Genomic DNA, 24,027 nt, shown 5'->3' on the forward strand with positions numbered 1-24,027 from the left:
TTATCTATTTTGCTTTCAGCCTGCCATTGAGAAGAGCATAATGGTCTAAGAACTTACAAAAAGGTATTTTAAAAAAAATGAATTAGAAATCATAGGATGCGGCCGGGTCACATAAGGCTGATCTATTCAGGAGTTTAGATGGGGTTTAGCAAGCCATACGGTAAATCAACGTAAATATAACATTTTAAGGAAGTGTGTGCAAATTCTGCTTCCTAGGAAGTGATTTTTTTAAATTATGAAAACATGGCCCAGAGAGAGTTTCTTTAATATCCTCAGTCAAATCCTTATCACAAAGCATTTTTTCCTATCAAATTAGAATTAGCTGTAATAAATGTTTCAGAGTATCTTTAAGTGTGTGAAAAAGCAGTTATATGGGGGGGACAAAATCACAAGAAATGAGGTGTTTAATTGCTTCAAACCAAGTCTGCAAACAAAAACAAAAACTAAAGGAAAATAATTATGCAATCAATAATTTATTAAACCTCCATTTTGTAAAGCCAGTTACAAATTAAAGAAGTGCAGAAATAAATCTGCAATACAATTAATGTCTGTTACATTCCCAATTGGGTTTTAGCTGCCTGCAGCAACCCATGAGCCAGGATATATCGGTGCAGTGGCATTTTGCAGGTTCAAGGGAGCTGAAGAATGTATTGTGGAGACTGAAGTCCAGGCTTCCTTCAAGTAGTGCCCTCCATGTGTGAAAACTAATTGTCACGCCCCAATGTACAACACGCCAGCTGCGGTGACTGGAAATTCTTGGATCTGTTTTTTTTTTGGGGGGGGGGCACTTGGTTGAGAGGAAGCCTGCCCAACCTAGACAAAAAATAAGGTCACGTGACGCTTCTACCAGTCTCTTCGGTTCCACTTTCAGAAACTCAAAAGAAACAAGAGAGGGCCACTGAATGGGACTCAGCCTGACATATTAAGGCAATGTCTATAGCAGGGGTAGGCAACCTCGGCTCTTTTAGGACTCATGGACTTCAACTCCCAGAATTCCTCAGTCAGCTATGCTGACTGAGGAATTCTGGGAGTTGAAGTCCATGAGTCCTAAAAGAGCCGAGGTTGCCTACCCCTGGTCTATAGAGAGGCGAATTGTGATGTTTAGATCCCAGCCTGACCAATGTTAATCACATTACATGCACCAAATATTTGGGGGTGTCTCTAATTGTTCCTCCATTATGGCAGAGAATAGAAAAGATGGCAATTGTGGTCATCGAGACCTAGAAATTTTGTTCATCTAGTCATGATCCTCATTTGCAATCCCAGACGCAGGAGGGAATGGAAGGTCACTGCTTGGGAAATCCTTTGCGGAGGTCCATTTCCTTTCGGTTCTTGGCGGGCTGGACATTCTGCAGCACGGATATAAGATGTAACCTTATCCTCTGAATGAACTGGATAAATGTTTTTTTTTTCCTGTTAAGTGGCATTTCCCTAAACATGAAGCATGAAAAATTTCCGGAAGGTGGTAGACAAGACATCCCTAGTTCAGCATTCCTCAGCCTGGGGAACTCCCAAGAGCTGAAGTTCACGCATCAGGAAACGGCCCAGTCTGGGAGATGTTGCTTAGTAGTGGCAAACGTTTGTACTATGACTGAAAATAATGTAAATTCAGGATTGGGCAGGGGCACACAATTCAAGAGCCTGAACGTCTCAATTATAAATTGTGGAAGAATACTTACATTGGGAACCCTGTGCTCTCGGATATTTTGATTCTTCTTTAGTCCCAGCTGCCATAGCCGGTAGAAAGGGGCTGGGGGAGGAGTCCTCATCTAAAGCCTCTGGGCAGCACCGAGAGCAGATTTTCATGAGGCAGGAGCTTTATCATGTCCCTAATTTCTTCTATTTCTTGTTGCTACCAAACCCAGATAAATTAGATGTAAAGATAAACCTGTTTATTTTGCACAAACAGTATCAAGGGTTCAGAGCCTCTTTTTTCTTAGTAAGGAATTCGCAGCATTTTATCGCAGTATTTTCTTTAAGGGTTTTCAAAAATATTTTCGGTGCAAGTGAGCCTATGTGTTATTTTCTACACAAATCACATTTAATCTTAGGCTCCGAATATCTTTGTCCAGCCTGGCACCCTTCAGTTGTATTCAGTTATGATTTCATCAACATATCTAGGATGCATCGGAACAGATGAGAATGCACCCAGGCTAAGATCAGAGAAGAAATCTATTCTTTCTATCCCATCTTGCCACCAATTTTTCCCACTGCTTATATATGATGGCAGTGCAGAAAAACAAAAGATTAAAAAAAAAATACTGCAAAGTCCAAACTCCTTGCCAAGGAAGAGAGAACTCCAGCATACAAGTGAATTTATCCTCTGAATGAACCCAGATAAATGTTTTTATGCTAAGTGGCACTTCCCCAAACATGCAGCGTGAAAAATTATGAAGGACTTCAAGAAGGAACAATGCCATGTCTTTACATGCAGCCTTCTGACAGCTGATCTCCCAAGTAGAGTTGAAGTAGAGTCCCCAATCTATAGACGTAGTACTGATAATTGATTTGGAAGCTGAAATCATTGTTTGAAGCCACTGGTGATAGTAAGTCTTGGAAAGATGAAGGCTGTTGAGATGTAGCAGCTCATTCCTGAGAAATCACACATGCTCTACCCAATGAAGAGCTTACAATCTCTCAGATGCGGAATTCTTGCTGATATTAGCTTAGCAACTCTCCTGCTGCTTTTATTGCAGAAAAGGTTTTCACATGATGATCTTTCAAGCAAAGATGGCTCTTGCTTTGTCCTTGCGGTAAGATCTGACCCATAAGAGCGGGCTCGGAAAATTCACATAAAACTGCCTTGGGATCTGGCCTGTGAGTTTCTGATTTTAATTATGAAAGATCTGGATGTTCTGTCAGGCAAGATGCTGGAAGGAGAATTATGGAATAATGTTTTCTTACAAAATGAATCTGCTACAAATTTGGCTGAGTCACAGCACATGTCCTTCTAAAGCAGCATAATTAACTCTGCAAATCCAATCACCTCATCCAGATACTCGCATGGCTGTCCAAGCTGGTGGCTGATCTGATGCTACAGCATTTCTTCACAATCATGTTGATGTAAGCCTTCATGATTTTAATTATTTCTCCCACCTAATAAAATAAAAGAGAATTATCAAAACCCTTCAGTAAACTACAAAATCACTGTGCTATCTCAGCCTCCAAGACAAGTTGAAGATGTATTTTACAAATCAACAATGCTATATTGCAGGGGTGTCAAACTGCCGGCCTGCGGGCCAGATGCATCATCTTTCAAGCTGCGCCCACCCCATTGCCGGCAATGGCAAAACCGTCCCGATACGTTGCGTGACGTCACGTGTTTGACAGGTCTGCTATATTGTGACTGAAATATAAGTCTTCAATACGCAATTTAAGATTCCCCAGATATGTACTGATCTGTAGCATCTATAATTTCCAATAAGCATATATAACAATTTATCTGGCTGGAAATAACAGGAGATAAAATCAGTGTACATATGGAAGCATTAGAATGGCTAAATCAATTAAAGCTCTGACACTTGCTAAACAGTTTTTACGTCATTATTTTATTAAAATTCTACCTTTCTTCAAGCATTTTAGTAAATGCTTAAAATGCCCATTTTAGAGCTTGAGAACTTGAAGTATAACTTGATTAAAAATTCATTCGTATTGTTATCATCTTAGAAAAAGAATTCCTCCTTCTCCTACAAGAAAAAAGTATTCAGAGAAAGCTAACTATGGCAGTTTTAAAAGATTATTTTTCTTGCTACTGCTAAAAAATTCAGAAGCCCTTGCTGATCTACCCAAGATTACCAGAGATATATTAGGTCGTAGCTTGTTTCCTGCTCTGAATGTAGAGCAAATAGCAGAAGGCAAGCTTGATCTATGAGGCGATTGCTTGATATTCTTACTAGCCAACTAACTTTCCAATTAAAGTTATATAATCAGCTTCTCTACCTTATACTTTTTCTAGCCTGGTAGATCTTAAAAGGTGATCTGAAGACTCCTGGGGGTCACTGAAACCCTTGAGGAAGCCTGCAAAGTCAAATATTCTTATATTTCTCAGCTTTAATACCTAGTACATATATTGAATGGCGTATTGGACTAGAATCCTTTTTTCAATCATTTTTAAAAACGTCAGAGGGTCCTGTGAGCAAAATGTTTGAGAACCCCTGGTCTAACCCCATCCTGTCTCAGAAGAGTCAGTCTTGACCTGCTTGAATTCTTGAGACAAGAATCCCCTAAAATGTACCTGGGGGGTTTCAAAGTACATCTCTCTTTCATCCACAGTTAGCTTGAAGGTGTTGGGCTGGGGAGCTCCAAAGAAGATAATCTGCTCATACTGGAAAGTTTCCAGAGGCTTTGGCTCCCCCCGTTTGTATAGGGATACATTCTCTGTATTGACACTGAGCCAGAGGTCATTTGGAAAGCCCCCTTCTTTGCACTATAGGAAAAAAAAACCAAGATGTGTTAGCAAACAGGGATGGCATAACCGAGGAAGCTGCATTTGGTCAAAACTGGCAGGAAGCACACATGATGAATAAACAGATCTTTTCCCAGCCTCAGGCCCCCTCCGACCACTAGTCTTTTACTACTAGGGCTTTTTGCAAATGTTTCTCAAAACACCAGGTGAAAAGTATTAAATTAAAACAGCTTATTTACTCAGAAATATGCTGTCCTTTAATACAAGGACTTCTCCACCTACCAAAAAAAAGGAAAGAAAAAAGAGAGCCAATTGTTTTGGGAGATGAAATTATCTAGGCCTTAGCTTGTTCTACACTTTGCGCTGAGGGTTTCTAGCCATTGATGTCGCTTTAAGAGTTATTAAATGTGTGGGATCAATTGGGAAAGGAGCAACGGACACTCTGGAAAAGGAAGGAAGATGGAACTTGAAAAAAAATGTTTGGCAAGTACAAATCTATCCTTTGAGGATCTCTTTCAGACACACACACACACACACACACACACACACACACACACACACCAAGTTACTAGTTCAGGTCTGTATGTTCTGTACACCATCTAGTGCCCAACTCTAGCAACTGGACTCAACACACTTTCCTGTCCCAACAAAAATAGTCCTTTATCCAGACAGAACATCGGAAGTGTCCATGTTCAGAAATGATATTATGAAGAGCCACTATTGTAACTGAAGCAATGAATTGTGAAAAAACCCATCCCTGTTAAAATCCCAGCTTAGTGCAGCGAAGTGAAAATTTGAATCTGGAACTCTCCACTGTTCTATTGAGTTCTTAACTTCTATGTTGCGCAAGCTCTTCAGCAAGTTATTGAAGAACAGGTACTGTTCTTAACAGGGATAACACAAAAATGTAAGCTTTTTAAAAAAATAAAAGATGCTGAAATAACATGCATAAGAGATACTTCAGAAGCCGTTAGGTGCAAGAATTATCTACGGACATTTTGAGCAAAGGGGCATAGTCGGAATTTTTAGAAAAATATCCTGGGCACATGACAAAAAAGTAGCCATGTGTGAATGCCACATCACAAAGTGACTTTCATAGTGGGCACATCCAGTCAGAAAACAAAGATGAACAGGTGATTCCAGAAATCAAATAACTTCCCTATGACCCTAAATACAAAAGGTGTTATCTGAATCTCACAATGCAATATAAATCTAGAATCACCCAACATGCACACTGTATGTTCACCCCCAGCTTCCTTCTTTTTCTTATTGCCATCCCAGTTTTTTTCTTTACCTTGTCCCTCCTTTCCTTCCTTCCTTGGCAGCTGGGAATACTGAAAAAAGGCAAAACCTTTGTTTCATGCTATGTTTCCTTCCTTGGATTGTTTCTCCAAATGGGACCCAGAGCTAGAAGATGTCAGGTGGGTAGAGGCCAATATTTCACATACACACCAAAACCAGTTAACAGATTGTCGGTGGGGGGGGGAACACAAAACATCAGGAGGACACTTGGGCTACGGGTGGAGGTATGCACAGAGATAGTGCTGCTGATGTGCATCGCAGTCCTTTACCCCACGCCTGCTTCCATGTCTCTCTTACCTCAACGTCGAAGAGGGTGGAGCCATAACCTGACCATTCCTTCATGACTGCCATGTAAGCCACCATGGCCTGTTGCTGTAGCAACCCCTGCAGTTTGTTCCACTTTTCGGTGATGCTGGCCCGAGCTGCTGAGAGTTCTTCTTTCACCCACATCTCTGCCATCTGTTCCTCTTCCACTTTTTGCTTCTTCACCGAGCCTGCCTTGAAGCCACGCTTCAGAGTGCCCTCCAGGAAGCTAGTCCGCCTTCTCTCCAGAACCTGGCTGCTGGAACCGCTACTTTTCATTGACTGCAGAATTTTTGACTTCAGCCGGTTCACTGGATAGACGCCATCGAGGAACCAGGAGATTTTGGAATAGTCCCCATAAAGATACTGCAGTCTCAGCGATGCCAAATGTTGCAGGGTCTCCTCTGGGCCGGGGAAATGGCCGTCAATGAGACTTTCATGAGCCTGTTAAAGTCAGAAGTAACAGTTATTCCCAGCCTTTTATATTTGTTTTATAGTGCCGTGCCGTACGGTATAGTACAGTAAATAGTATCACATTTCAGGACATATATCTCACTACTACTACTACTACTAAAATGTGCAAAATGTGGGCTTGCAGCTATTACGATGTTCAACAGCACAGAGGCTCTCCTGACTTTGGAATTCCATCTTATCATAATTACAATATTATAATTCATGTCTTGTTTTCTCAGGTAAAGTAGATCATATTTGGTTTGTTCGCAGCAATGTGCCAAAGCACGCTAATTCTTTTCATCTCAGTCTGATCCATCTGAACACCAACCACCTGATCTGTTGATGTAAAACCTTTGGCCCAGTCAGCTCCTAATCCAGTCGTGGACAATGCTCCTGGCAGCACATACTCTCACTAACTGCACCAAGGACTCCCGTTTTAGGGAATATGGAATTCCCATCTACGCTTTCCAGTTCTGTCTTGTTTTTTTGTAGCCTTCCCACCAATGGAATGCAAGCAAGCCTTCATCTCTTCATTGCCCCCTTTCCCACTGGCTGCACAGAAGGCAGAAATAGCTTGAGGAGATGTGTTCCGATGTTGAACATCTCCTCAAGCTCTTGGTACTGAACTTGGTACTGAAATAGAGACATGTTTTTCAGCCTCCTGATAGCTCCATTTTTTTTGGTCAAGGAATAATGGATGTGCTTTAAGAGCTGCCCATTGTTGATTAAGTTTGGGCATTTGCTTGTCACTGTTGACAAGGTGAAGATAGTTTCACCTAAAACAAGCTCCTTGGGCTAAAATGAAACCTCTCCGAATCCCACTGCTGATTAAATTTCACCATTTGCTAACATGCTACATCCATCCTTGACCCAATTAAGTTGCATGAATCAAGCTGCTTAGTCTGTGTCATAGAAGGCTTACCTGCTCAAACATAAAGGCAAATTCCACTCCCTCCTTGGGAACATTTTCAACATCAAGAAAACAATACAGTTTAAAATACAGCTGCCAATGGCCATCCACATCCTCTTCCATGGATCCAGCAAGTCTAGATACATAGGAGGAGAGTTTGGGTCATAGACCAAGAAGAAGACTTAAGATGTCACAGGAGTGTTACTGAAAACCATTTCTTGCAACTTTTTCCACAACGTTTAGAAGAACTCAGCCCATGGTACACCACCACCATTTTTATATCACTGCAAATAGTAGCATGAGTAGGGGACAAAGCAGTCGTTAGATGCTAATGCTGCTTGTGGCAAGTGACTTCAGGCATTATAGCTAATGGGGTAGCATAAGGCCCATATCTGGTGTGTGCGTGGGGGAAGACAAGAAACAGAAGGAGCTTAAAAACACTTTATCCTCCATTTTTCAGGACACGTGTATAACTGTGAGTACAGATTTAGATATATGAAGCATGGTATTGCAAATGAGCCACAGCTTTCTTAGAAAGAAGCGAAGACTAAATTCTTAGCAAGAAACAAAAGACTAAAATAGAGGGCCTGAATAATTTGTATGAGTATTTTCACACTATGGACACTCAACTTTACAGCTATGTCTTACACACTTGAAGTCCAAGTATAAGTCCAAGATTTTTCCTACCTCTCAAACTTGGCCAAAACATCTGCTACAATCACTCGGCTCTCAATGGCTTTATCTACATGCCTGTTGCGCTCAAAGAGGGCAAACATATTCCGGCTGTCTTCCATGGCCAGCCCTCGGATCAGCTTCTCTACGACCTGAAAGTAGAGAGAGAAGGCAGGAAAATTGAGGCCGACCTAGTTATTCTATCATTGTTCAAAAACGGAACCAGGCTATAAGACGTGATTGGGAAAGGCTACAAAGAGCCTTGGTGGAGCAGTGGGCTAATGCCTCCTTAAGTAACACCAGCTGCCTGCAATTAGTGCAGGTTCGAGTCCCACCAGGCTCAAGGTTGACTCAGCCTTCCATCCTTCCGAGGTAGGTAAAATGAGGACCCAGATTGTTGGGGGCAATTAAGCTGACTTGTAATAATGCCGCTTGGGGGTGTGTGTGTGAAAGCCCTAATAAGCAGGCATATACATAGAATGAAGGCTATTGCTAAGCACATTTGATTTGTGCTTTAGATTGTAAGCCACCCTGAGTCTTTGGAGAAGGGAGGGATATAAATGGGATTAAAATAAATAAAAAAATGCAAACAGATTGGACAAAGGATGTACATTTTGAGACAAGAGTTTCTAAGGGACTGGCCTGTACATGGGGAGGGAAGACAGAGCCTCCTTTCCAATGTTTTAATCCTTTCTTGGATCAGTCAGTGAAGAGACAGCAATTACAGAGTTCCTAGGCAGCCCAACTTTCCAAAAGCTTCTTCTATCTTACCTCCCCTGCACTGGTGTGAGAATTGATGGTGATCTGACAGGAACCTCCTCCGTGGCAATAGACAGTAGTGGTCATTTCCTGCCGAGCGATAAGTGCTTGTATTTCCTCCTGGGAGGGGACAAATTCTCTGCTCTTAGTTCTCTTCAGTGAATCAGTGATGAACTGAGAATACCGGTCTACTTCCGTGCCCACAAAGAGATCTTTTACTCTGGGATGAGAAAAGAAGAGGTAGAGTGCCCTATAAGCCACGTTGATCCAAAACCCTGGGCATCACGGCAGGAGAGAGGCCAAACTCATTCAAAGGCCGTAAGTTACTTATCACCTACAAGGTGGCTGTCATTTGATTTAAAGAAATTGTACTAATTTCTGCATCTCCCTCCAGAGGGCATTTAGTTTTCTGACTACAGGACTAGTATTTTACATTTTCATTTTTAAAGCATCGGGGGGGGGGGGGAAGAGGAGAACTACGTAAGAGTGTTCGAGGCAATGAAAACAAACCGCATTTTGAGGGGTTTCTCTTTTTTTAACAATATACAGGGCATAAAAGCACGGATCAGAATCTCTCCCAGCATCTGATCTAGTTTTAACTTTCAGCTGTGATCTACACCGGGGGGGGGGGGGCAATAAGCATTAGTGTGCATAGAATACCTCTCACCTTCTGAGATGAAACTTGAGGTAACGCAGGATTCCCCTGCTGGGGAGGAAGGTACAGCTCATGCAGGTCATGAGCTGCCAGTGATGAAGATTACCAGGGCTGTTGGGCTGTGGCACGTGATTGGTTTGCTTGATCAGCTGGCAATAGACTTCATCGCGGAGGCCCCTGAGATCATGGCAGGTCTGAAGGATGCCCTGGATAATGGGGATAGGGTCAGACACTGACTCAATCTCCTGAAGGGAGTTGAAGATCTTCATGGCTTCATCCTGAAGACTGCTGTAGCCCTTCTCTTGCTGCACTGTAAGGGGAGAAGAACCACAAGAACAAGGCAAGGGAGAGGACAATCAGTATAGTACCTCCTTTGGAACTGTTTGTCAGGCAGTTTTAGGTTTAAATACAATAAGCTTATGAAAATTACATATAGGTCCCTCAGGGGGTTGCAAAATACAGTACTAATGTCTGTTCTAGCCTTCTCTGAATTGGTATCCACCAGATGTCTAAAACCACAAGGGGTTATTGGGCTACGATAGATGAAATTTATCACTTCTGGACAGTGGTAGATGAGGGAAGGGGGCTCTACCCTTGCACTGCAGTCACACAGAGTAATGTGCGTAGTCTCTTTCCTAGAACAATGTTGGATTCTCCACCACCTTCTCTTTTCCATCTGGAAAGGCACTAGATTCTATTTTGCTATGAAAAGCAGAAAAAAGACCACCTGAGCTAAGAAGATAACTGATGCAATAAGAAATATAATAAAACTGATTTTATTCAGCTTGGAAAAGGGAACCAAATTATCAGCATAATTCACGAGGGCTCTCCTCTGTCTGGGTGAGATATAGTTTAAATGTTATTACTATTATTAATTGCTTATTAATGATTTTTTATCGTTGTGAGGACAAAGGTGCTCCATCCAGGACAAACAGCTACTAAATCATTGGTTTTTTTTCCTTATGCCTCCTTATGAATTTGTCCCACCAAAATCAGTGGATTTTGCTTTTTAAATCAAATATCCATAGGACTGCACTGTTCATTTTTACAGTCTTCTCAATATGAGACATGATACTCCATAACTTTGCCCTGTCTACCAGCTACATTTTGACAACTGTTTCTTTTGCACCTTCTGACTTGGTTCCTCAAACCTCAAAGCCATAGTTACTTACTGTTGATCCCAACATCTCCGTAAGGCAGTGGCAGCAGTGGTGAGTGCAAGGGATGCTGGGTGTATCTCAGGATGGGATTCCTTCGGTAGATTTGTTCTACCACTTCAGAATTTGTATTATTTTCCTGAGGTAAACAGTAGGGGGCAGGGAGAGAGAAGGAGTGGCAGAGATGTTTCCAACGGCTTCACCTTTTTCCTCCAAATATACAGGGTGTACCAAAAGCCAGCCCCCCATTGGTCCAATCACAATACATTTTTCCAGAGAAAATATTGTTAATATTGGAAGGTCATTACTTTTAATTACGTTTATCATTAGTTGAACCAGCAATCGTCTATGTATGACATGTATGATGTACTAATGATATAAGGCCCCCGATGCAGCCTTTATTATGTGGTACATAACACACCATGAGGACTCTACTACTGTAGGCAAGGTTTGTGGTGAAAAATGCATATATATGTAGCTATATATTATTATCAAATGTCTCTGATTTAGTGATGGGGTTGGGAATAAAAAAAGATCCATACATTAAAAAGTGCATTTGTGATTAAAAACAAGAAAGGCGGTTCAGGACCCGGAGTTGTGTTCATATCCAGAAGGAGACTCAACTATGGCTTCTGAGTAGAGCTCAGCTAAGCCTCGGAGGAACTTACCTTAATGTCAGAAATAAGTTGCTGTGTGGGTGTTTCAATGGGAACTTTGCTGTCAATGACTCCTTGGATGGCAGAGGCCCAGCGCATGGCTTCATTCAACAACTTGGTGTAGAGGTGGTATGAATGCTTTCTGCCATGCACAATGATGTTCCAATAACCTGCTGGCACAAAGACAACCAAGATGAGTGTGTCACTATTTCAGAGCAGTAAATAATAAGCAAGGCAAGGGAGAAGATGGGAAGAGGAGCTACTCAGTCAAGACAGTAAGGCAATTTGTTCTCTTTAACTGCGGTGTGCTGTAATATTAAACGTGCAGCCAAAGGGCACTGAAAGCTATTGATTCTGCTATCAGAATGCTAATTAAAACTTCTTTCATTAGGACCGTTCCATTACTCACTGAACATGGAAACCTGTTTCGCTTCAAGAAACCAGTGAATGAAATATTAAGATCTGCAGGATGCACAATATTGGTTCAAGAAACGTCTGGGCTTCTCAAGTATGAATGCAGAGCTAAGATCTAATTATATTGTTCTGTTTTTTTTTCTAGCCAAGCATGGAAGGTAAGCAACTTGTTAGTGAGAAGCAGAGCAAACCGTTTCTCCTAGCAACTTAATTTCCTCTCATACTGGATGAGAAGGGACTTCATTCTACTAAGCCAGCATTCAAGGAAAATGTAAAAGACTGTTCCGTTTTTTAAAATGTGAATGACTATGTAAAAGAAAGACCAATTGTATGCCTGAACCAATTCAAATAATGATACAATATGTAAGAATGTGTGTTTTAGTGTAAAGAACTCACATCCCCCACTGTTCTGATGTATACTATTAAATTAGCTAGTGCTGTGTGTCTTCCAGATTTACTTTTTCTAGTCTGATATTATTGGCATATATTTTCCAATGTTGAGCTAAAATTGTCCTCATGGTTATCAGCATATACAGGTAGTCATTGACTTACAACAGTTCATTTAGAGACGTTCAAAGTTACAATGACCATTATGACCATTTTTCACATGACCTTTGGGGCATCCCCAGGATCATGTGATCAAAATTCGGACGCTTGGTAACTAGTTCATATTTATTATGGTTGCAGTGTCCCAAGGTCATTTGTGCCCCTTCTGCAACCTTCTGACAAGCAAAGTCAATGGGGAAACCAAGTTACTAGCTTATCAAATGCAGTGATTCACTTAACAATTGAGGGAAGAAAGGTCGTAAAATGGGGCAAAACTCACTTAACAAATGTCTCACTTAGCAACATAAATATTGGGGTCAATTGTGGTCGTAAGTCGAGGACTACCTGTATGTTAACAAACTGTGATTTAGTCTATTTCTAGAGTCTGGATGCACTATATCTGCAATGTAATTATACTTTTCCGACAATAACTGTATCCTTTTATAGTATAAAAGGTACTTTAGGGTGAGGGTGTTGATAAAGGCGAGATTGCACTCATTGCTGCATTTGTGGAATTCCACGTTCTCATCAAGCTGCTTTACAATAGATTCTTTTAATTTTGTTGTGTTTCTTTGTATCATAAACATCTGTGAAATCTGTTCACAGAAAATTTGTTGGCTATATTGGCACCTTCTGACATGCTGCTATTCAAGGATTTGTTTTTAGTATTTATTTTTCGTTTTTCTTCTTCATAAGATCACGTGCACTTATTTTAGATAATGATAAACAATGGTGACATTAATATAAGTAATAATGTTGATTATTTTATAATGATTTACAATTATTTCTGAAGATGATGAGTTTAATTTTATATATTTAAATTATTTAATCAACAAACCTTAAACGTTATAACTATAAATTCTCTATTTACTGATATTATTTTTCATGCACTATGTTCGTTCCCACCTTATTTTATTGTTTAAATATTTTAAATAAATAAAATAAAAATTTGCCTATTCCTGCTCTACATGCAGCATACAGGCATTTGCCCACCGCATGTTATACCCATGTCCAATTATAAATGCAGACATATTTCTAACGATTTATAATTGCACATAATGAATGCAATAAGGTCCTCCAAAATTTTTGCAGGTGTCAGAAGAACTTGCAACTTCCTTACATAGTTCTTACCAGTTTCTTTGAAGATTCTTTCATCGGGCTGAATCACTGAGCAGAGGCTATTGAGAACAAGGGTGCCAAGCTTGGTTGCGGTGCGTTCTGAAGACTTGTAATAGTCCAGGGCAGTGCTGGTCAGTACAAACCAGCGTTTCTTCAGCTTCAGGGACAATGTCTTGCTGTTGCTCTGGACCTCCTTATGTAGCCACCCTGGCAGAAAATACAGGATCCATGAAACCACCAACAGAAAACATGTGCTCTTTTAGTACATCTGCTCCTGGCTGCTGATGTGGCTGTGGTGAAGCATCACAGATCTTCTTCTTCTTCTTTTACTTTTTGGCTTCACCTTCTGACTTTCTACTTAAAGTAACTGCACTAAAGCTTGCACTATATCAGGGGTCGGCAACCTCGGCTCTTTTATGACTCGTGGACTTCAACTCCCAGAATTCCTGAGCCAGCTATGCTGGCTCAGGAATTCTGGGAGTTGAAGTCCACGAGTCATAAAAGAGCCGAGGTTGCCGACCCCTGCACTATATGATGCTGCCAGAGCTGTAGCTGGCTTCCCTACAGTTTGGGATATAGTCTTCTCTAAAAGTTTCCACCAAGTAATCATTCTTAATGTGATGAAAGAGGAAAATTATTAATCCACGGGGAATAATTACTTTTCATATATTTTAATTATATGAATTTATATTAATATGACTGCCCAACCCCCAAAGCTACGTTTTCTTGAACTAAGCAACATTTATTTATTTATTTGAGTTTCTATGCAACTCCAATCCAGAGAGATTCTAAGCATCTCACATTCCTTTCTTTTGGTAAAAAGTCCAAAATATCAAAGCAACATCACTGATGAAAAAACTATCAATAATAATAAAAAAATTACAAACAAAAACAAAACACCTATGACTTCCTGAGAAGCAGTAAGAACCCAAACACAACCAGGGGAGGGAGCTTTATATTAAGTTTAGCGTGTTTTGTTCAGTATTATTTCTACAAACATACATACAGCTGCCATGTATCTTTAAAGCAATGCTCACAATACCCCTGCAGAGCTTTTCAGGAGGTTGCCAGATGACCACCTAATGAATTCCTGGCTCAGAATTTAATAGCTTTGTATCCAGCTGTTGCCAGCGCTACTCTCTCTGCAGGTGAGATTAAGCTGGGTTATTATTCTAGTGACTGGCTGAAAACGGCACTCTAAAAGAATCTTTTTACTACCGGTAGCAGAATGTTCCATCTTTCCGCTTTGCCGGGACATAAAAGAAGCAAAAACCTGATAATTATTCAATTGATAGTTGCTATTTTCAGCCTTTCTTATTTTTGATGTCTTCCAGAAAAGAACTATACTTCCCGCACCTATATTGGCTGGGAATTCTGAATTGGAGTTCAACATTTCACATTAAGAAATGATTTAGCTGATTGTCTATGGCAGGGGTGTCAAACTCAATTTCATTGAGGGCCGCATCAGCATTGCAGTTGCCCTCAGGGGGCCGGGTGGGTGTGGCCTGGGTGGGCGTGGCCTAGTGGGTGGGCATGACCAGTGTATGGCCTACTGGGTGGGCGTGGCCAGCTCTACATCGTTCACATCAAGGGTGCCTATGGGGGCCTGGGCAGGAGTGGGACAGATCTGAGGGTCTCTGGCAGAAGGAGGGTCTCTGGGCCAGGGCCAAGGCAGTGGGGGCCGTTCCCTCACTATTTCCAGGATGGCTTCACGGGCCACATGAAACCACTTCGTGGGCCGGATCTGGCCCCCGGGCCTTGTGTTTGACATGTCTGGTCTATGGAGATTCTCAATCATCCAAGTCATGGTTGTCCCAAACGTGCTTTCCCAAAAGACAACTGGACTTTCTTGTTTTGTTTTTTCCCTTGAAAATCTTTTTGCTTTTCATCCAAGAAGCTTCTTCAGTTCTGGAGAAACTGAAGAAGCTTCTTGGGTGAGAAGTGAAATGTTTTCAAGGAAAAAAAACAAGAAAATCCAGTCGCCTTTTGGAAAAGCACCTTTAGGATTTAGCGGATTATTTCTGCCTTGGTCATCTCTGCATCTTTGCATCTTCATTTTTATTTTTTTATTTTTTTACCTCTCACAATAAACTCCTGTCCGTCAACCCTGGATTCGCCTTTGGGCTTCTGTAGGAGAGAGATCCAGTGGTGCATCTCTTCAGGGATGTCACTGTTGCAATGAATGACTCTATTTGCCGTGATGATCACAAAGGAATTTGGCCTGCAAAGTAGAAGGAAGGTGCTTCATCTCATCCTTGCCGTAGAAAGCTCGCTGTAGTCACCTATTTAACATTTACAGAATTTACTTCCTGGCAAGAGAAGTGAACAGCTCTACTTCCCAGGACTGAAAGCAGAGACCATGACGTTCACAAACATGCTATACAAAAGTTTCTGACCTGGTAGGCATTAAACTAAGGGACGCGGTGGCTCAGTGGGTTAGGACGCTGAGCTTGTCGATCAGAAGGTCGGCAGTTTGGCGGGTCGAATCCCGAGTGCCGCGTAACAGAGTGAGTGCCTGTTACTCGTCCCAGCTTCTGCCAACCTAGCAGTTCGAAAGCACGTAAAAATGCAAGTAGAAAAATAGGGACCACGACGGGAAGGTAACAGCGTTCCGTGCGCCTTTGGCGTCTAGTCATGCCGGCCACATGACCACGGAGACGTCCTCGGACAAGCGCTGGGTCTTCGGCTTTGAAACGGAGATGAGCACCGGCCCCTAGAGTTGGAAACGACTAGCACGCATGTGTGGGGGAACCTTTACCTTTACCTTTTTTTAGGCATTAAACTAATGATTACACAAATAAATAAACTGTAAAGGTCCAAAAAGGCAGAATATTTTCCCCATAGACTAAACAGTTAATAAGAAAACATGCACAATGTAGGTTGCCCTCTTGTCATTTGGGGAAAAAAAGTATGTTTAGTATTGCCTCCATTATTGGGGGAAATATATGTTGTAAATACCAGGAGCTGGGAAAGATAAGGTTCGAACTTAATATTAATATTGACCTCATGTCCTGCTACTGGGTTCCCACAGTCATTGAGTTATGTGGAACAAACCTGGAAGTTGAGATAGTACAATCATCTGATCCAGCCCATTAGTTTTTATGTTCTTAAGCCTAGCAAGCGCTCTCTAACACAGATTCCTTACTTTTTAGACATTTTTTTCAGAGAATCAGATAAAATGGGATTGTCTTGACCAACATGCTTGGCCAGGATAACTTGCATTGACTCTCCCATGCCCAGACAGTTTAACTGTGGGCTAAACATAGACCTCTATTACAGAAAGTATGCCTTTACTTTATCAAAACATTTCAGTTTATTTAGCTGCATCATTCTAATCAACACTATTATGTAAAATAACACCTTTTCTGAAATCCAAATCTAAGCTGATGTTATTGAGCTTGAGTTTATGTTTCTTTTTTCAAGGATGTAAAAAATCAGGAATCCCGTAGCACCATTTGTACCAAATTTTGCTTTTCAAAGGGCGCTACCAATTTTTTGTCACCATAGACCAGGGCTTTTCAACCAGTCATACAGGTACCACCTGTGGTACATTGGCACCTGGCAGGTGGTACGGGACCATCCCAGAAAAGTGGTAGCGGGGGGGGGAATGAGCTGAAGTGGTGGCAGCACCACACAAGCATAAGCGAGAAATGGCTGGAGCTAGGCAACTGGTTGTACTCAGATGTTGCCATATCCTAAAAGGGGTACAATGGGTGAAAAGGTTGAAAAGCCCTGCCATAGACCAACGTGAACCACTTTCACCTCCCCCTCCTCCCCCTCCTCCTCCAACAGCCTCCTCCCCAGCTGCATATGTGAAGGGCTTTAAAGTTCAATCCTTCCAGAGATCACTATGGGATGATTGCAGAAGAATGAAGACATGGCTGGCTTAGGAATTCTGGGAGTTGAAGTCCATGAGTCATAAAAGAGCCAAGGTTGCCTACACCTGCCCTAGGGGGGTTCCCAGGCCCATTGGCAAAACCTTCAAAAGAAGGTCAAAATGTTATTTTGGTCTGCAGAAGAGGGAGCCACCCAAGGAAGGGGAATTGTGCAATTATGCTTCTCAAACACACGCATTTGAGGGATTACACACTATGCAGATTGTTCCAAACAATCTGTTGAGGAACAAAAACAGTTCTAGCAGCAAAACTGTAACCTAAAGCAACAAATATTACTAAGAGGTGAGCGGTAGGTTTTCGCATCGATGACTATGCACTAAAAAGCACCAAGTCCCTTGGAAAGATATTTAAAATGGGTGAAGACAATTTAAGCAGTTCTTTGTTGCAATTATAGTTTATTTAAATGCAGGTAGTCCTCGACTTACAACGGTTCATTTAGTGACCAAAGTTACAATGGGACTGAAAAAAGGGACTTATGACTGTTTTTTCACACTTACGACTACTGCATCATCCCCATGGTCACATGATCAAAATTCAGATAGTTGGCCACTGGTTCATATTTATGACGGTTGCAGTGTCCTGGGGCCATGTGATCAGCTTTTGTGATCTTCTGACAAGCAAAATCAATGGGGAATTCAGATTCACTTAACAACTGTGTTACTAACTTAACAAATGCAATCATCCACGTAAGAACTGTGGTAAGAAAAGTCATAAAATGGGGCAAAACTCACTTAACAAATGTTTCACTTAGCAAGATAAAATTTGGGCTCAATTGTGGTTGTAACCCAAGGACTACCGGTATGTGATTCATAAATTTAAATGCATTTCCCTATTATAGCATTGCTGCCATTCTACAGTAATGTTAGAATTATAGAAGGGAAAAAAACCCAAGGAGAAAACAATCACAATATGATTAAATACAAAACGTACCTGTCAGGATTATCAGATGCACAGACAGAATCAATAAGCCCAACATCAAGGGTTCCCTTTAAAATAACAACACGAACTTATTTTATTTATTTTATTTTATTTTATTTTATTAAATTTATATACCGCCCTTTCCCGAAGGACTCAGGGCGGTTTACAGGGCATTTAAAACAACCAATACAAAAGTTAAAAACAAATTTAAAAAGATTAAATCATCCCTAGAATTAAAAACCCCAGTTAAAAATTCTCAGCCTGGGCCGGAGAGCTCAAAGAGCCAGGTCTTCAGGTCCCGGCGGAATGTGCGGAGGTCGGGGGCAGTCCTAAGCTCCATGGGCAGCTGGTTCCAGAGGACAGGCGCACCCACAGAGAAGGCCCTTCCCCTGGGTGTTATCCGCTGACAGTCTTTTACCGGCGGCACCCTGAGAAGACCCTCCCTGTGGGAGCGCACAGGACGAAGGGAACTTGATGCTGGCAGCAGGTGTTCCCTCAGATATCCCGGACCCAAGCCATTTAGGGCTTTATAGGTCGTCACCAGCACCTTGAATCTCACCCGGAGGGCAACCAGAAGCCAATGCAGCTCGCGGAGCAGAGGTGTTACATGGGAGTATCGGGAAACCCCCATCACAACTCGCACGGCCGCATTCTGCACCAGCTGAAGCCTCCGAGTGGTCCTCAAGGGCAGCCCCATGTAGAGAGCGTTGTAGTAGTCTAGACGGGAGGTCACGAGTGACTGTGCGTAGGGCATCTCGGTCCAGATAGGGTCGCAACTGGCGCACCAGGCGAACCTGGGAAAAAGCCCCCCTGGTCACGGCTCCTATATGATCTTCAAAATTATAACAGTAAATACAGAGCTGGTGCAAAACTACATATTTTCTGTTCCTACCTTTTACTTTCTCAATTTGTTTTAGCGAACCCGTAATGACCAAGGTGATTAGGAGCTAGCTGGGTTCTTAAATGATTGGAATTAAAGCACTATGTGATCTACCTCTGTTTCCGCTCAAGATGGGGTATTAGCCTCTTTGTGCATACACAGTATCAAACTGACCCTGCAAACACACTTCTATTCCACGTGCAGAGAATGCACAAAAGGATCTATCGTCAATTTCTGGAGAATTTATATTACACCATTTGTGGTGGCTTGTAGTACCTATTGTTGCATTTAGTGCATCAACTAATGAGCACTTTTAGTTTATAGTTTTGGACTGAGTCTTCTATGGTGATTCTATGAGATGCCAATTAGACCACTTTGATCAGCAGCAACCTTATTATCACTAAGACATAATCAACTACTGAATTCATGAGAAACAACATACTTTTTCCGGCATGATGTTCTCCTAATTGTTACTCACCACCGCATTCTTTGGATTGGCTTGTTCATCTTGCATTTCTCTCAGCTGTTGCTCTGTGGCACTATGCACATGACTTAGGACATTAAACCAGTCACTATCAAAATAAAATAATAAATAATCAGAATCCATTTTAGATGGCCAGCAATGCCAGGCTTATGTAATTTACCAGGCAGATGGATCATAACAACCCTGAATCTTTCCTACAAAGTTAGCCAATTATTAGCTAGGTGTATATGTTCTATGGGGACGCGGTGGCTCAGTGGGTTAGGACACTGAGCTTGTCGATCAGAAGGTCGGCAGTTTGGCGGGTCGAATCCCGAGTGCCACATAACAGAGTGAGCGCCTGTTACTCGTCCCAGCTTCTGCCAACCTAGCAGTTCGAAAGCATGTAAAAATGCAAGTAGAAAAATAGGGACCACTACAGTGGGAAGGTAACAGCGTTCCGTGCGCCTTTGGCGTCTAGTCATGCCGGCCACATGACCATAGAGATGTCCTCGGACAAACATTGGCTCTTCGGCTTTGAAACGGAGATGAGCACCGGCCCCTAGAGTTGGAAACGACTAGCACGCGTGTGCGGGGGAATCTTTACCTTTTTATATGTTCTATGGAACCTTTATAAAGTATTAGTTTATTCTAAGTTCAACCATCACATTTATCAGGTTTTGCTTTCTATTATGGCTAGTGAATGTGATAATGCATAATAAATCACAAGCTATTAATCAGTTTGCTAGATATAGCCAATTGTGATTTAACCAACAAACTGCCTGGATTTAGATAATACCTAAGTCAGAACAAAAAAAAACAACATACGTGATAATGTGATAAATGACTCTGTCACTGATAGATGGTGATTTCCCCCCCCCCCCAGATATTGGGTTCAGGTCTTTTTCAGTTCTGCTGTGTAAGAATGTTTAGAAGGACTAAATGTGATTCTTTCAATGTAGAATGTACCATATGCTGTTCTCATAGTTTGACACAAGATATGTAGGATATATTTGCAGTCACAAGGATGTCTGCATATTTATAGCCCAGTTATAACTCTGGATTGGAAAACAGCTTACAAAAAAGCCAATTGTGAGGGCCAGTTTAAGTACAGTCTGAAGCTGTGGCATAGAACATCCAATTCACAAAGATTAAAAAGGCCGTTAATATATTGGCTTCCTTAAATAGATTGCCCAATGTAAACTATAAATTGTCCAATTTAAACTATAATATGGCACAAGCAGATTCAATACAGTAGGTACCTTAAGATGATGTAAGTTTTACATAGTAAGCAGACATTATTACTATATTTCACTGTCAGATATTCAAATATTAAGTCTCCTGAAAAATCTTCGGACACTTGAATCATAATATAGCAACAGATAGAAGTGGAAGTGTCTGTAACCATGTGCTACTTCAGCAGTGATTACACATTTTATATGCCAGCTCAATGGAGCTTGTGAATTGCTTGCAAAGTGGACCTTATAGCTCCACAAAGGAAAAAACAGTCAGTATTTCTAGGAATTGCACCTGTAGAGGAAACAGCTCCGACACAATTTTTGTTTTACCACATACCTGGCATCCTCTGGTGACTCCGCCACTATATGGTAAACCCGATCACCTGTCACAATATCGAGGGCATTCTCTTTCTCATGAATATCCACAATTTCCCTGCAAAAAGACCGTGCATTAAGAACCAGACTGCCAAAGCTATCCAATAAAATTTAGCCTTCATCTCTTTGGCATGTTTGGCATCAAGGAAGCTTGGAGCTCCTCTTGTCTTATAGAAGCAGCTCAGGTCATCCTTCCTGGTAAGGTCAAACATACAAGAAAGAACAACGGAGGAGACTTCAGTGTGGATTAAGCAAACATTTCATAGTCAGGGATCTAAAAGTGCTTCTTGCTATAGCAGCCACCGGCAAATCCAATGACAACTGAAGATCAAGGAGCTTTCTAAGACTGGGGAAGACAGTTCACATGCAAATCAGGTTGAACCTCAGTCCCCAGGTCCAGTGTCATATTTCCCCAACAGCACCACTGTCTTGTCTGGCTTTAACTTCAGCTTGTTCTAATGCACCTAACCATTATTAAATGCAGGTAATATTGAAGTATACTAAGTGCTTCCTTGGATTAAGGAATAGTAAAGATTAGTATCATCAAAATACTGATAATGCCCCATTCTAAAACTCCTGATATCTGCCAGCAGTTTCATATAGCTACTGACTACTTTGGGGAACAAGATGCAATATGTGAGATAAGTAAACAGTAATATCCCAGCGCCATTTATGGATATAAACTGTTGCAAAAATTTATACTCCCAAGACTAGACAATTCAGAAGGATACCACAGTTAGTGGTATCAATAGTTTAGCACTTCCTCCATATTACTATGTATGTTTTTCACCTCAAAATGACTGGCTAATACATTTGTTTTTGGTACAGGTGTAGAGCTGAGTTAACATTTCCTTATATTTGGATACAGTTTGGGGGTTTTCAGTAGCTCCCAAGGCTGATTTTTCAGACAAAGCGGTTAGAAGAATCCAAAACAGGAGTAGGAAAGTAGCCTAATATTAAAGATGGAGCTAATGGAAAGTTAGAAGGAACAGGAGGGTAAAAAGCTCTCTTTACAAGTAATGGACATCATAAAGACAAACGGGAGTCAAATTGACTAGATAGTTTTCAGACAAGAAGAAGAATTTTGCATGAATAAGAACATGGGAATTCAAGAGTTTAAAATGTCCCCTTCAGAGAGATGTCAATTTTCTCTCACAGCATTTGGGCTTAAGATTGAAGTATTCTAGGACTTAGACCCTGAAATTATTTCTCTGGAAGCCAGGCTGCAGAGAATTTTGCTTTTTGCCTTCCAACAGTGAACAAAGAAGTGAAATAATGAATTGGGTTAAATGGTCGAGCCTAGTTTTCCTTGAAAGGAGAGACATAATGGCATTGCCCATACTTTGCTTTCCTGATATCAATGGTTCCTTTCAGCTTTTCTTCACTGTCATTTTCAAAATACATCAGTTTGGCTTCTCTCAGGACAAACCAGCGCCGTTTCCAATTCCGACGAGATAATGTGGACATGCCTCCTCCTTTCTTATAAAGCCAGCCTGATTTTAAGGCCTCCTGTTTGGCTCGGAACCACATAAAGGCCTCATTTTTTAGGACACACCAACGCCGCCTCCAGGGATTCATCAACCCCCCTGAAAGGGAAAGAAACCAAGTTGGAAAAACACAGACTATTCTCCACATTTGCTCCAGCTGTATCTGACCAGACACTGATATATTCATATTTCTGTCCATGCCTGTAAGATTACCCTGAAAAATGAAATAGTTCCTGTATGGTTAAGATCCACTTAATTATTTAAACAATTTATATGGCTGTTCACCTCACTACTGTGATTTTGGGAGGCTGAAAATGAATCAAGATTAAAAAAAACAATTACTAAGCCCATAAAAAGAATAAGTTACAAAAATCAATATGCATATGGGACTGACATCAGAATAGGAGTTACCTCCTGCAGTGGGATACAGACGTGAAAAACTCTTCAGGCCAACAGGGAGTGATCCATCCATAACACTAAACCAACGGGAATAGCTTCCAATTCTCTTCAATTACCAATAGAAAAAAAATGAAAACTTATATCCCATAATTTATTTACACATGTACTATTTGTGATTTTATTGAAAAGGGAAATAAGAGTATACAAGTTTCCTTGTTTTTTTTTCCTACAACACAAAGGACTCATAAAATTGATTACTGTTATTTTTGAGGAAAAAGCCTTTCAGCTATTAGTGCTAATAGCAACTTTGAACCATTACTATACGGTTGTTATAGAAGAAGCTTGCTACAGTTGGAAAAATATGGCTCACAAAAACCAATGTGCCAGTTGTGTGATAAAAAGAGTATAGGATCTGGATTTAATTCTCCCCACCTACAAAGCTCAGCATATCCTCTTTTAGGAAATCCTGAAGATCTAGAGTGCTGCAAATAACACATATATGTAAAAGGAGAGGATTGTCTTAGATTCACTGAGAATATAGTAATGAAAGCATTGCAAATAAATTATAAACCTAAATTGGGAGTAGGAAGCATTATCTTGCTGTCAGAACATTATCTCATCAGTGCCCATGGCTGCTGACCAAGTAACTTGATAATAATAGAGCTAGCTACTAATGGTTTTTGAACTTTAAGAAAAGCCACTGGAAAACTGTGAAAGGATAGCCACAGTAGACTATGTAGGGTGGATGAGAGCGGCAGCAGGAAGGAGAGAAGAAAAATGCCTGTGGTCATTTATAGAATACCTGGGTGGGTATAGTAAAGGTAAAGGTTCCCCTGCACATGCGTGCTAGTCATTTCCGACTCTAGGGGCCGGTGCTCATCTCCGTTTCAAAGCCGAAGAGCCAGCGCTTGTCCGAGGACGTCTCCGTGGTCATGTGGCCGGCATGACTAGACGCCAAAGGCGCACGGAACGCTGTTACCTTCCCACCGTAGCGGTCCCTATTTTTCTACTTGTATTTTTATG

General features: G+C 41.3%; 1 protein-coding gene across 1 annotated transcript in view; it reads right to left on the minus strand.

The window, feature by feature from the left end:
• Positions 1 to 1,062: 1,062 nt before the first annotated feature.
• Positions 1,063 to 24,027, minus strand: part of LOC310631852 (unconventional myosin-X-like) — a 116,236-nt gene continuing 93,271 nt past the window's right edge. Inside the window, exons 27-42 of the mRNA XM_083348599.1 lie at positions 22,461 to 22,704; positions 21,081 to 21,176; positions 19,524 to 19,617; positions 18,178 to 18,233; positions 15,430 to 15,572; positions 13,364 to 13,558; positions 11,285 to 11,442; positions 10,632 to 10,755; positions 9,472 to 9,769; positions 8,817 to 9,024; positions 8,061 to 8,197; positions 7,386 to 7,509; positions 6,005 to 6,454; positions 4,235 to 4,426; positions 2,987 to 3,096; positions 1,063 to 1,852 (exon numbers count right to left, since the gene is read on the minus strand). Of these exons, the coding sequence (XP_083204725.1) occupies positions 1,840 to 1,852; positions 2,987 to 3,096; positions 4,235 to 4,426; positions 6,005 to 6,454; positions 7,386 to 7,509; positions 8,061 to 8,197; positions 8,817 to 9,024; positions 9,472 to 9,769; positions 10,632 to 10,755; positions 11,285 to 11,442; positions 13,364 to 13,558; positions 15,430 to 15,572; positions 18,178 to 18,233; positions 19,524 to 19,617; positions 21,081 to 21,176; positions 22,461 to 22,704 (2,642 nt within the window). The 3' untranslated portion in view covers positions 1,063 to 1,839. The remainder of the gene's footprint in view (positions 1,853 to 2,986; positions 3,097 to 4,234; positions 4,427 to 6,004; positions 6,455 to 7,385; positions 7,510 to 8,060; positions 8,198 to 8,816; positions 9,025 to 9,471; positions 9,770 to 10,631; positions 10,756 to 11,284; positions 11,443 to 13,363; positions 13,559 to 15,429; positions 15,573 to 18,177; positions 18,234 to 19,523; positions 19,618 to 21,080; positions 21,177 to 22,460; positions 22,705 to 24,027) is intronic.

This window comes from Vipera ursinii, assembly GCF_947247035.1.
Source record: "Vipera ursinii genome assembly, chromosome: 1".
In the NCBI taxonomy this organism is placed as follows: Eukaryota; Metazoa; Chordata; class Lepidosauria; order Squamata; family Viperidae; genus Vipera; species Vipera ursinii.